Source organism: Eptatretus burgeri, chromosome 6 (assembly GCF_056783735.1).
Source record: "Eptatretus burgeri isolate ZD-2024b chromosome 6, Ebu_testis_v1, whole genome shotgun sequence".
In the NCBI taxonomy this organism is placed as follows: Eukaryota; Metazoa; Chordata; class Myxini; order Myxiniformes; family Myxinidae; genus Eptatretus; species Eptatretus burgeri.
The window spans coordinates 19,035,776-19,049,840 of NC_140966.1; the positions used below are offsets into that span (position 1 = coordinate 19,035,776).

A 14,065-nucleotide genomic window follows, 5' to 3' on the forward strand; every position below is an offset into this window, starting at 1 on the left:
GTCTGTCAACCAATAATGACCAATATCTGTCAACCAATGACAGGACACGGTGCTATGACATCACGAATGACGTCACAATTGATATTTATTTATTATTTATTTATTTTGCACGATTGACGTCACAATTCTTCTTCTTCTTCATTTCTTATGACGTCACAATCAACGCTGGGGACCTGAGTATGTGCCTTTTCAAGGTTTGATATAGTTCTTCATCCATTTCAGCTGTTTCCCAAGTGTTTCCCAAGGTTTGAAAGCTGTTTTTTTCCCAAAGTTTGAATTAATTGTTCAAATTATTCATTAATCCCAAGGTTTGAATTTTCCCAAGGGAAACAGCTGTTTCCCAAGGGTTTGAAAGCTGTTTTTTCCCCAAGGTTTGAATTAATTGTTGTGCTTGGTAGACATTTGTGAATACATTTACAGAAAGAGGGGGGGGAGAGAGGAGCGGGGCAAGAGAGGGGGGTGAGAGAGAGGGGATGTCACAATTCAAGAGAGGAGGGGGGGAGAGAGGAGGGGCGAGACTTGGGGGTAGAGAGGGGGGCGAGAGAGAGGGGGAATCACAATTCCTCTTGTTCTTAGTTTGATATGACATCACAATTGACGCTGGGGACCTGAGTATGTTTCCCAAGTTATGGCCATTTATGATACGGTTGGTCCGATCTAATTGAAAAAATGCCCCAATCCAGTCGTCGTTTACGAGAGCGAAGGAACGAAGCTGCACATACTGGCACACACCTACGGGCCCGCACCTAGTATATATAAATATAGATGTTTGGTACTACAGAACTTCAATATAGATACAAACAAACAAACAAACAGGACATAATAGTGACCGAAGCTTTTCATGCTGCACTCTTCAGGGTAAGCTCGCAGGAAGTGAAAGAGGAAGTGAAGGCGTGTGCTTATATATGCAAGTCTCCATAAGGTAGACACTCATTGGTTCAACAGTAATGACGTCACAGTTAATCCGAACGCCCATTGGTTGGCTCATCATCTTCACCTCGAGCTCCCATTGGCTGGAGCAGAGTTCGTCGATGATTGACATTTGCACCCACATCCTGGAGAGAGGGGGGATGGGTTTCCCCTAAGGTCCATTCACCAATTCACCATTCACCACTTTGTATTCACAAATCAACGGTGAGGAGAACATCATCTAATATCACACCGGTGGCCAAACTGGGATTAACACAATTGAATCCTCTAGGGATACTCATACATCTTGCATCAGACTGGCGACCCATCCAGGATTGTGCCCAATAGCCCAGGAGACTGCTTCGACAGCACTGATGCTCTGCACGGAGTATGGTCCCAATGGATGGATGGATACTCATGCAAGTCCATTTGTTTATGTGACAAGACTGGAAAAGACAACATGCTGATGGAATTCTTCAGGTGTTGAGTGGTTTATTAAATAAATACAAAACCAGAAAAAGACATCCAAAAACAGCACAAATCCCCAGTGTAAGACAATCACATAAAAGCACAAACCTTCAGCAATTACAGGTCTACTTATTTTATATGGTGGCAGAGTTAAATGTCCATTCCCCATGAACAAAGAACTCGATAAATGAGTAATGGGGATGTTGTAGCACCCAGCAGGAAGCAGGAAGATCCAGTGGCAGGGTGAACTCATTTGTCAGCAGCGAACGAAGCGACCAGAGAGAGTTCCAACAAACCAGCACACTAGAACTGGAGATAGCATGACAGGGATAGACAGAGCTTGCTCGCATCCATTCACCATATATGGACTTCTCCAGGGGTGAGGGTCCGAGCAGAATGCCACTACCTTCAACAATCGATGTCCATAATACTTTTGGCAGTCCTCATAGTCTCCCTGTCCTGGCACCCAGCATGGGGCTGTCGGCTATTCCGGCTAATCATGACTTTCCACCCAAATAACTGCACCCTTCTTTCCCAAGAAAACCTGAATCCCAGAATGGTTACTCATACCAGCCAATGCGCTCAGCACAATCCAAGAGCATCCTCACTCACCTGGGCTGGCCTAGTTCCGGACAAGAGAGAACATGATTACACACGCCTTACAATGCCATCTTCCATCGGCACACAAACAAACAGGCCAAATTACAAGAGCTTCAGCCTTTAACTAAACTTACTGCACACATGCATAGTATCTTTAATACAAGCATTATATGTCTAACCGAGCAAAATTGTCTGGATGGCGTTTAGGCCTTAATTGAGTCGTTGATCCTCTCCTCTCCCCCACCTCCTCATCCCTCTATAAACTTAATGATACTTTCTCTCAACATTCATTTGCGTGTACGAATATCATTTCAATGAAGTGCAAATTCGCAACATTTCAGGAGCGATCTTGTCATGGAATGCTTTTATACAGTTCTGAATACTTTTCTCGAGAAATTGTTTGCATACCTCCTGCAATTTCATCATCACAATCTGAACAACTGCAAACACTGTGAGAGAGCTGGTGTAAAGTGTGCAGAACCTTTGATATGATTGTCTTGTCTTCACTTCTGAGCATGCAAATTGGTCGGGAAATTGGTGTCAATGACTTTAAAAGTTGTTTTCCCAGGCAAAGCAGCTGTAAGATAAATGAAAAACAAAATGTACTTTGACATGTCAGTTGGTGACACTTCAAATTTGCGTTAATTTGCAATGGCCTCAATTTTCGAACCATGTTGCGTTACACATTGAAACCAAGAATATAAAAGACCGTTTCACCTAATTATGGATCGCATTAATATTTATTTGCTAGTTTCCTCCTGTTCTATTTCAATTTTAGGAAAGCATCAAGTTAGAATGAATGGTTACATTGCAAGATCTCTTGGTGCGTGGTCCCTTGCTGATCCTCTTAATGAGACAAAATTCAAAGCAACACAGCGTGGGATTTTGCACGTGTTTGTAAGTAATGACAACTGACAGGCAGAACACAGTTGAATGATGTTTCTTCAATCGTTTGTTAAATGAGAGCTCTTTGATTCACTCTTTTGCAAATAATAATAATAATGCTATAACAAGAAAAATGTTCTCATGGAACAGTAATAGCTTAATAAAGTCAGTAAAGCACTCACTGTGAAAGAGGGCTTCTGCGAAAAGTAATCAGCAACACGCAGATATAACAAGATCGGTAAAGGCATGTCCAAGAAAAGGTTGATGATTAGTTCAATACCGGGTTTTTTGTTTCAACTAAAATGGCCACCAGTCTACCAGTCGGCCATCTTTGATCAGAGAGCAAAATAAAATGAGGGACACATGTATGCCATCATGCACTGTGTTTGGGCCAAGTATGAACAAAATCTGACGATGCATGTTCAGGAAATGTTTGGGGACATGTTTATGTAACAAAATGGCCACCAGTCGGCCATCTTGGATTTGATCTAGAAAAATTTGACGTGCATATGTAAGCCATCATTCATTTTCTGTGTGCCAGGTTTGAACAACATCGGTAAATGTATGTCTGACAAATGGTTGAGGACGTGTTCAACATCGTGTTTTTTTGGTTTTTTTACAACTAAAATGGCCACCAGTCGGCCATCTTTGATCGCATCGCTAAACAAATTGATGTGCCTATGTGCACCATCCTTTGTTGTCTTTGTGCCAAGTACGATTAAAATCGGTCCATACATGTCCGAGATATGGTTGTGGACGCACACATTCCTGCATGGACATGAAAATCGAGACCAAATCCATAAGCACCCATTTTCGGATTAAGTCCATTGAGGGATAATAACGCTTGGAAGATTTTATTTCACCTGGTCTTCCTGTGAGGCTTATTATTCAAAAAGGGACAAAGAGATAAATTGTCTGAAGGAGAAAGGTGGTCAACCGACTTATGACACATTTAGTTTTCCTGGAATACTTTCCCTTTCATCCAATGCAATCCAACGTATATTCCTTAGCAGAAGAGTAGGTAATGTTGGAACAGTCTCATGGCAAGGGATACACATGGTTGGCATTGCCACCCCAGCAGTCAGGATTTGAACCTGAAATTACAAGATCACAACACAGAAACTCAGCCATTTGAGCCAAATGTGAACACTAACTATTCATAACAACCGTTTATTAATTACTTCCATCACCGAAGGTGAAGGAGGTTTTGTTTTCACCCCTTTCTGTTTGTTTGTGTGCGGGATATCTCAAAAAAGGGTGTGTGACACAGACAAACTGATTAAATATTGGTGAAGATCCAGATCCGGATCTGACTACTAGAATTTTTTAAGTGATTCTTTACTATTGAGAGATAGGGCCAAAAACGATATATAGCACGATGTCTCAAAAAGTTATGGATGGATTTGGATGAAACTTGGTGGACAAGTTGGGTGTGTGACATGGAAGAATTGATTCAATTTTGGTGAAGATCCGAATCTGATAATATTTTCAGTGATTCTTCACCATTGAGAGATGGGGGCCAAAAATGATATTGGACTGAACAGCATGATATTTCAAAGATGTATTGGGCCTGATATGTTGTCGTGGATCTGGCATTACGTGGTGGAGGTATGCACTCTACCGAGTGCTCTTCTAGTTATATGTGTGTTGCATCCGCTCCTGGAGGAGTGGAGGGTGATAGGATAGTTTAGAGGAAGGTACACTTACCTTTGAGCTGTCTCTCAACCCAGGTGTAAGCTGTCACCCGAGCGATTTACATGCAGAGAAATTCACATAAGCCGAATAAACCATGAGCCAGCACTGGTTGTTGGTGGATGTTAAAGATCCCAAGGTGTCTTTCATGAATAATCTGAGTTATTGCCAAAACTGGGCATAGTGGCATGTCCCTGTAATCCGGCTACTTGGAGGCTGGGGGATCGCTTGAGGATGGGAGCTCTACATTTTTCCATGCTAATAGAGGGTACAGAGCGGCCTGGCTGATATGGCAGTGCCCCAATCCTGATTGTCAGGACAGGACAGATCAGATGTGTGAATTGCTCTGGGTAACATGTAAACCCATACTAACATGTTCATGGTTAAGTGTTGGTGACTAAGCTGGCTCCCCCCACTAAGTTCCCCTGGTTTGGAGTGTGCATAGACATGGACACCCAGCTGGATTAAATATAAAACCTGCCAAAGGGTGAGGGAGCTCGTTGTGAGCCAATGACCATCCACATTTGGTGCCAACTGTGTCCGTGGACATCCTCCTGCAGTTGGGTTACTTTTTATTAGGAGGTTGGTGGCAGGATTTGCACTCCGGCCACCACAAAACACTTCATTCCACAAAACACACAGGTGTGTGGGAGAGTGGTGCTGAGGTGTCATCCCACCAGAAGGAGGTCTCCTCGGGTTAACCTGAGGCGGTCTTCTTGGGTGGGTGCCTAGAATGAGAATTTCTCCAAGAAATGTGAACGGGCCAGGCATCTGCTTGGGGGATGGCCAGACGGAGGCCCCTGGAGTACCAACAGGAAGTTGACTCGGTGACGCGCTGTGGCACATGCTCCCCATATATGTATGTATTTCCAAAAGATCATGTTGTGTGATGTATACAGAAGGATTAAGCAAATTGGTAAACCTGAAGGAATGAATATTATTTGAAGCAATACTTTGTTTGCTTCCAAAAATAATTTCTTTTAAATTGAGATATTGGTTTTGTTGGGATCTACTCTTCCTTTTTTTATTCATTATTTTATATTTCTTGCCTGTATGTGAAGAGACACTCACATTTTCGACATAGAATAGTTGCCTAACTGATAAGAATTTAAACAATTTCTGACCATGAATGCAAATGTACACTTGTTTATTCATGGGAAGATGGGGGGAATAAATAAATAAAACAAAGAAAAACGTTGGAAGGTTTTGCAGGATCCTTTGTGTGTAATCTACAAATCTACAAGTGTAAAGCATTTTGACTGATGCTAACTAGAACTGAGTGAGCATGATGTATGGGACTAAGTCACATTACGTTTGGATGACAGACAGTGGGAGGTCAAAGTATCAGTCATTAGACAGCGGGGAGCAGAGGCATAGAGACAGACAAACAAGATCAGAAATAGGAGAGGAAACTACACTTAGAGATAATACAGATAGGATTAGCAAGAGTAAAAATAAAGGTTGGGGGTTATGCGAAATGACATGGGGTGGTTGTTAAGCACCACATATTAAAGAAAAAAGTGGAAAAGGCACATTCGGGGAGACAACTTCACAGACAAGAAAACAATATATATATATATATATATATATATATATATATATATATATATATATATATATATATATATATATATATATGAAGGATTGATGTGAAAGTATAGCTTGGATGTGAAGAGGATAACAAGGAATCAGTTACCCGAATGGACTGGATGATGAGTGCACAGGTGACCTGGGTGTGCTGGGGAGGGGCACAAAGCGAAAAGGGCAGTGAGGGATAGGCCAGAAGAAAGGCAATATCAGGTCATGAGGTTGCAAAGCTAGCTAGCTGCCTGTGGTGAGAGAGTACTTGCCTCAGACTCCTGTCGAGACAGCAATAATTTCCAGGGCCTAAGATTCTACTGCTTCCAGTGCTTGCAGGTGAACAGGAAGCGTTTTTCAAGGAAATACGATCTCAATATACTGCGCTCCGGGTCTTTTCAAGCAGGGAACATTCACTATACTTTGGGGAGCCAGTTAAGCAGCCTGTCGCCTCTGCGTGCACTGCTACGTGGACATATTAAAATATTCCATGGCTATTATTGCCTTCTTGATGCTTAACGGCCACCCTGCAAAGGAAAATTAATAAACGTAAAATTGCATTCAAAAAAACAACATCATCATTTGCGGGAAGTCAGTTTATGAATGAACATAACACGTTTACATTGATATAAATGTCGACATATTGCATGCGATATGTCTACATTTATAAAAATGTAAACAACGTGTTCATTCATAAACCGTCTTCCCACAAATGATGTGTTTTTTGAAGCCCTCTGTTGTTTTGGATCGTCTTTCCTTCACTTCTTCAGTTTGATAATGGCAATGGCATGTCAACTAGTGTCATCCACCAAATGAATCTTGGTGCCCTACTTTCACACTACAACTCGGCTCAGTCTCTTGGTATAAAGATTGATGCAAAATATTTTTAATCTACATATTCATTTCCAATATAATAAATCCAAACTCTCTTTTTCGAGTTAATTCCTCCAGGCAAATGAGAAAATTAATTATGCCCCTAGAATATCCAACAGGATGGTGCAGACGTCGAAAAACCACTGTTCAGCTGTCTTGTCTGGGTTTTGATTCACAAACTAACTGTAAACCGTCAGATCAGTGCGTCGCTCTCTGGCAGGGTGATGCATCAATGAGTGCACAGTCCTTCATATGGATGTTGCTTGGGAACCTCACTGTAAGCATTAGTTGGTGGACCTTTAAAGATCGCCTGGAGTTTTTCCACGAAGAGACAGCCAGTCGTCACCAACATCCTGAACAAATTCCAAATTACGATAGGAATTATTGCATCAGTAGCACAAACCATGGTCCTTAAATAATGTTGCACACCTGCAGCCCATACTCGCAAATGGCATGTAGTCAATATTATACAATACTTATAGAAGTGTCTGTTGTGTTTGTTTGACATGCATGCACTCCTGAACCACTGGATGTAATTAGTTGAAAACTGGGGGCTGTACTCAGGGTATGCCAAGGAAGGTGTTGGGTAGTAAAACAAGCTCAAATGAGCTAAGATCCTCGTCCACTTAGTGATGATGTCATAAAAACGCATATGACGTCATTGTGATGTATCAGGTTTGCTATAAATTATCTGTGCTCATGCCCGGCTTGATTTTCGCAAACAAAATTCAACCAGCTTGCCTAGTTTTGGAGATAATGGTATAGGCGATTTCCATTAGCGGCAATATTATACGTCAACTTTTTTTGAGGAAGAATTTTCAAAATCTGAGATGGTTACTGCCTGCACATGGGCTTTCTGCATATACATGGCAAGTTTCACGAAGATCCGATGAAAACTCTGGGTTGTGAAACAAAAAATGTCAAAAAATAGGAATGACGTCATAAAAATTGATATTACGTCATAGTGATGTATCATATGTGCGGTAATTCATCTCTGCTAATGCCCTGTTCGATTCCCGCAAACAGAATTTAAAAAGCTTGCCTAGTTTTGGAGATAATTTTTTAGGCAATTTCCATTAGCGGAGATATTTTGACGTCATAACTTTTTTTCTTGGAGGAATTTTCAAAATCGGAGATGGTTACTGTCTGCGCAGAATATTTTTACATAGATATGCCAAGTTTCAGGAAGTTTTGATGAAAACTGTAGGCTATGAAACAAAAAAGTCCACAAGAAGAAGATGAAGAACAACAACGTGAGTAAGACATAGAGATCCTCCACGAGGATCGAAAAATGTCAAAAAATAGGAATGACGTCATAAAATTGATATGACGTCATAGTGGTGTATCATATGTGCGGTAATTCATCTCTGCTAGTGCCCTGTTCGATTCCCGCAAACAGAATTCAAAAAGCTTGCCAAGTTTCAGAGATAATTTTTTAAGCGATTTCCATTATCAGAGATATTTTGACGTCATAACTTTTTTTCTCGGAGGAATTTTTCAAAATCGGAGATGGTATCTGTCTGCGCAGAGTATTTTTACATATATGTGCCAAGTTTCAGGAAGTTTCGATGAAAACTGTAGGCTGTGAAACAAAAAAGTCCACAAGAACACAAATGTGAGTATGACTTAGAGATCCTCCACGAGGATCTAAAAATAAAATAATAAAATATCATCGTCGCTGCCTTCAGAGGAGGGGGTGGTTCCCAATTCTATATGGCATTGCACAGCTCCTGGTGGTAGGGGGGGGGGATTTACAAGGGAGTTCAATGGAGGAGAAGGCCATAAGGCACATCAAGCCTGCATAATCGTGCCAACATCTTTGTACCACCGCCCTCCCCCCTAACCCTACAATTCCCACGACTTCCAGACACCTATCTAACTCAATTTTAAAACTATTCACTGAATATACTCTCACTACCCTTGCGGAGAGACCATTCCATGCATTCACAACTCTCTGAGTAAAAGACCCCTGCCTTACAAACATCCTAACTCTCCTCTTGATCTTTACTCTTAAACTGTAACCCCCCCCCCCCCCAACTGTCCTATCAGTGTCCATTCTGCTGAAAAATTATTCTGCACTTATGTGGTTGATATTTATAATTCCAAACCATCTTTGTCAGATCACTTTGCAACCGTCTCCTTTCTCATGTAAAAACGTCCAGTCTCTTTCAGCTGCTCCTTATAGCTTAATCAAGCTGAGCCCATGATCAATCTCATTGCTCAACGCTGTACCCTCTCGATGGACGATGGCAGCTACTGTATGTTGTTCCTTAGATTTGGCAACCAGTCTCGTCTAACGACATCGTGATAATGAAAATTTCTTACAATGCATGTTTACAGTAAAAATTTGTATCAGTAAGCACTGAATGTGAATTGAGAAATTTTCCTGCAATATCTATCGAAGCAGCTGTACATGTCATACATTTGTGGATCCTTGATTGGTTACTGCTCTGCTCTGCTTTTCTGAAAATTCAGAAGAGCAGAATATATATATATATATATATATATATATATATATATATATATATATATATATATATATATATATATATATATATATATATATATATATTTTGTGAGTGTGTGTGTTATATATTGTTACGGTTGTGGGGTAGATGGAGGAATTTAATAGGGAATATAGCATTGTGTAGAGTTGCTTGTTCCGTGAATGTGTAGGAGGCATCTCGATGTAACTAAATAGGGAACCTGTGAGCTTAAGTGTTACATGTCACGACATTGGGGGGAGGGGGGGTTGGTGCGGTGTTAATTAGCTCGGGAGTAAGAATAAGTTCCCCAGGATGTAATTGCCCCCTGTGACTTTTCCCTTTGGCTTTGTCACCAAAACTATGAGGAGAAACAAGCAAACATGCCGAGCAGGCAGAAGCCCTGCCTCCAAGGGTGACAGCGCAAGAAGTTACGCCCCGAGGCTGATGATTGATGGGTGTGATGTCAGAAGCTAGCCGAGTCGGCAGAAGCCCTGCCTTCCTGAGTTTCGTGTGAGCAGGCCACGCCCTGGAAGCAGAGGATTGAGAGACATAATCGGAGAGGAGGGTTGGTTGCGCATTTTGAGAGGTGAGAGTTGAGGATGAGCACAACCCGAGGAGGATGACATGATCGTTGCATTCGTGTTGAGGCAATTTGGCTCACGTGTTGAAGGAAGACGCGAGCCTTTCGCTCTTGGTTGGGTCAGTGAGGACCATCGGCACATGAAGCCGTTGCACTGCTTCTCTGAGCCTTGATGTGGAGTGCCACTCACGGATTGCCTGGCGTGTGTTTGTCTCGCTATGAGAAGCAACGAGGCGCCATTTTGTTGTGCGCATCTGCACATTAGAATGGAAGCGCCTCAATTCCAAGTTCCACAAAAACTAGCTCTGGCCCATGCTAAGTAGAAGAATACTTGAAAGGAGGGGTTTTCTTTTTATTTTGTTTTCCCTTTGTCAGTCTTTGAGTCTGTGTGAAGAGGCTCCTCGACTTTAGGATTTATTTACTTCATTATTATCAATACCTTTTGAGTTATTGTCCTTTGTAAATATTTGTTTATTTCCATGAAATGTATTCCTTTTAAGAAGCTGTAGCAGTGTATTTGTAGTGGGGTTCGAGTATAAACCCCCCTTGTGCTGTCCTGGTGCAGCACCCCTGTGCTGTGCTCCTCTGCCCCTCCACCATTGCGCCTCATTCCCGCATGCATTAATCTCTGAGTCTCGGCTGTAGGCCTTCAAGGGAGGGAATATCTATTGTGAGTGTGTGTGTGTGTGTGTGTATTATATATTGTTGTGGGCCGGAGGTCCGGTGGCGAGAATGACTGTTGGGTGGGGAAAGTTACGTCGTCTCCCACCAGACTCCCGGAAATGTAGGCCGTCGCTCACGGATAATTCCGTGAGGCGGCGAGTCGCTTAACTGACCGTGGACGCCAATAACTCCACCGCGCAGCGTAGGGTCTTTTTGTCTAGAACCAATTTACCTCATTAACCATGCGGTGTCATCTACCGGGGAACCACGCCCTCGGTATGTCTTGCCCGAACTGGATCACTCTACCAACTACTAACTACCTTTCTGGTTCAGATGCAGCCGAGCAGACCCACCAAGAATGTACTGGCTTGGGTGAACAGATTATCGGGTATAAAAACCCAGCTAAACTCAGATCCGAACCATGCTGGACCAATGAAGGAAAAGACGAAAACGAACTGGGAACATTTCCATAATCATTTATTCACAATAAAGCAAGGAAAGTTATGTGGTACAGGTAACAGGTTTATTGGGGATGTTATCCAGCGGAAGATGAGAGAAAGATGTAGTGTGACAATTTTACAGCAACTTATAAAGCAGACACAGAGCAGACTTGTCGCGAGAATCATACAGGCAAAATTTACAAAGTTGGAATAACTTATACAGTTCTACTTAATTGACGGCGCCACACACACACTCGGACAAAATAAACCCAGTTGAAGGCAAAGGACTTTTGTAGCCAGGGAGGGAGGGAGTTGAGGTCGCAGTTCTTGGTACCTGAGTTCCGGGGAAAGGGATGCTCCGTGGTGCGGCACCTGACAATGGTCACGCAGCTCGGCCCACAGTCGCATGTGTGGAGTTCGTGTGTGTGTGTGGAATCCAAGGCAGCCAGGATCATTGGGTATCTCCCGCGATGAGGCTGAGTCTTTGGGTCTCTCACTCTCCCACTCTCAACGAACGACCCCCAAAAAACTCCTTGGATCCTCCACAGATCTTTTTTTAAACGATCCTGGTCTGGTACAGGATTCGGGCTTCCAAGCGTCTGTTGCAGTTTCACTTCTCTTCCAGACCCCCAAAGAACTCAAGACTCCAGCACAGAACGAACTGTCTCAGCACTTCACGAATTCTCCAAACTCCAAGCACCACACCCTGAGGAGGGTGTCGTAATTTATCCATCTCCCTCAGCGGGGAGGGGCCTTGGTGAAACTGACGTCACTCCACCTTGATTGGACGGGGCTTCCATGGGTCCGCTCTTTCTGGGTAGGGTTTCGGCCATACCGAGAAGCCCGCCCCCTCCACACCTGCGGACTCGCCAAAAAGGAACTACTGTAAGAGGATTTTGCCTCGGACAGTGAGTCACCGGTTCGGCAAGTAGATGAACACACAGTTGTTCAGCCCACGCATGAGTAGCAAGCGAGAGGAGGGGCAAGCAGGCAGAGGGTACCGTGGGTTGGCGTGGATTTGCCTTTGCAATGAAATGGAGTGGGGATACAAAAATTTATTAATCTAACAAAAAACATTGCAACGCACCCCTTTAATTTTCCCACTAAACACAAGGACGGGATCTGTCTACACATATCCTTCATGGAATAACTGACTTGGGACACCTGCATGTTGTATGCATACGGTTCCTAGAACTGCAACAATGTGTGTGTGTGTGTGTGTGTGTTTGTGAAAGGTCGAAGAGGTAGAATTTGGATGAATCAGGGGTGAAGAATCAATAATAATGGAAGGTTGAACTTCAAAGCTGAGTAATTGGTCAAAAGCAACTCAATGGTGCGTATGCAAACAATCAAGTCCGGTTCCAGGTTTGGAGCGTCGAGAGGTCTCCTTAGGGGCTCTCTGCTGACGATCTCAAAGTTAAGTTTCCGGTCGTTATTTGTCCCGTTTTAACTGTTTATTTTCTCAGCTACATGTCACTGTGTGTTCCTAGTTCGGTTTTGTTTCAAAAATCGCGCTATTTTGTGAGTTTTTGTCGACGTTGTCTTACCGGGTGTTTGAGGCCTAGGCCTGAGGCTTGAGGCCTACCGGTTCCCCTCGGTGTACGATCGTTTTATTTGTGTTTTCTCCCCATTACCTTCAATTTCTATCTTCCCCACTTTCCTAATGCCCCCCATTTCTCCCAACTAATCTCTCTATGTCTTATCTTAAATTAAAAAAACAACAAAAAACGCTACTTTTCTCCTGATTCTGCTTCTTATTCTTCTTCTTCTTCATTGCCTCTTCTTCTTCATCGCCTCCTCTTCTTCTTCCTCTTATTCTTCTTCATCGCCTCCTCTTCTTCTTCCTCTTATTCTTCCTCCTCCTCCTCCTCCTCTTCTTCATCGATTTTTTTTTTCTACAACACTTCCATGACCTAATATGTTGAAAATTCTCTCAAACATTAATAATAATAATAAAAATGATCTCATAATGCTTCATCTTCCTCTCTCACACATGTAGTACTCTTTACTGTTTCATAATGCACTACTCTTCTGCTATTTAAACAGACTGCTCTCATTTCGACCTCTCCTTCATACCTTGCCTAAAAAATCCAACTGTTACAGCGTTTCTTCTCTCCATTCTCTGAATGCGCCTTTATTGCATCCATCAAGAATTGTGTTAAATCGCATATCTGACCTAAAACTTTTAAAAACCCCAGTTTGCTATGAATGTTCGCTTTCCATCAACCATTCTTTTTTTCCAACTTCAGTGCTAACTCACCCCTCTCACCCCTCACTCTCACTCTCAAAGCAACCATCCCACTCTTCTCCCTCCAAGCCTCCCTCTCACCTCTCTCAAAAATTCCCTCTCATCTTTGTCCCACCTTTCATCCCCCTCACTCATCCTTCTCAAAGTTGCCCCCCTCCCATCTACAAAGCTGCCTCCTTCCACTGCCCTCTCACCTTCATCTCTTCACTCCACCTCCTCAAATCCTCAACTGCCTTCTTCCCCTCTCTTGTCCCCCCTCTCCCCCAGCACCACAGAGCCTTTTCTCCTCCTCATTCGGCCCCCTCCCCTAGCAATTCTGCAATCCCCCACACTCTTTCAGCAACACTCCTTACCTCCCCCCCTCATCCCTTGTCCTACCCTACCCCTGCCCCCCCACCCCTGCACCAAAACCCTCCTCCCCTACCTCTTCATTAAAAGTGTGGACCTCAAATATCCGGGGCCTTCGCTCAAACCTTTCAGATCTTTCCATACAGATTGCCACTGACAAACCAGACATAATCTGCCTAACAGAAACCTTCCTCCCCCAAGACGTGTCTGACTCCCAAGTATCTCTCCCTGGTTACTCCCTCCTCCGGTATGACAGACCTGAGCCTCGTCCTGGTGGAGGAGTTGCTCGCTTCAT

The 14,065-nt window shown here is 43.1% G+C and overlaps 1 protein-coding gene across 13 annotated transcripts in view; it reads right to left on the bottom strand.

Annotated features, from left to right (window-relative positions):
* METTL25 (methyltransferase like 25) overlaps positions 1-14,065 on the bottom strand; it is a 115,405-nt gene that overhangs the window by 21,826 nt on the left and 79,514 nt on the right. For 7 of the 13 annotated variants that reach the window (XR_015058983.1, XR_015058990.1, XR_015058989.1 and 4 more), the window contains one exon: positions 2,459-2,554. Coding sequence is in view for 6 of the 13 variants with exons in the window: in XM_085884191.1 (XP_085740317.1) it covers positions 2,459-2,554 (96 nt within the window). In the remaining 7 variants the exon portion in view is untranslated. The other 6 variants (XM_085884195.1, XM_085884197.1, XR_015058985.1 and 3 more) reach the window with 6 other exon arrangements.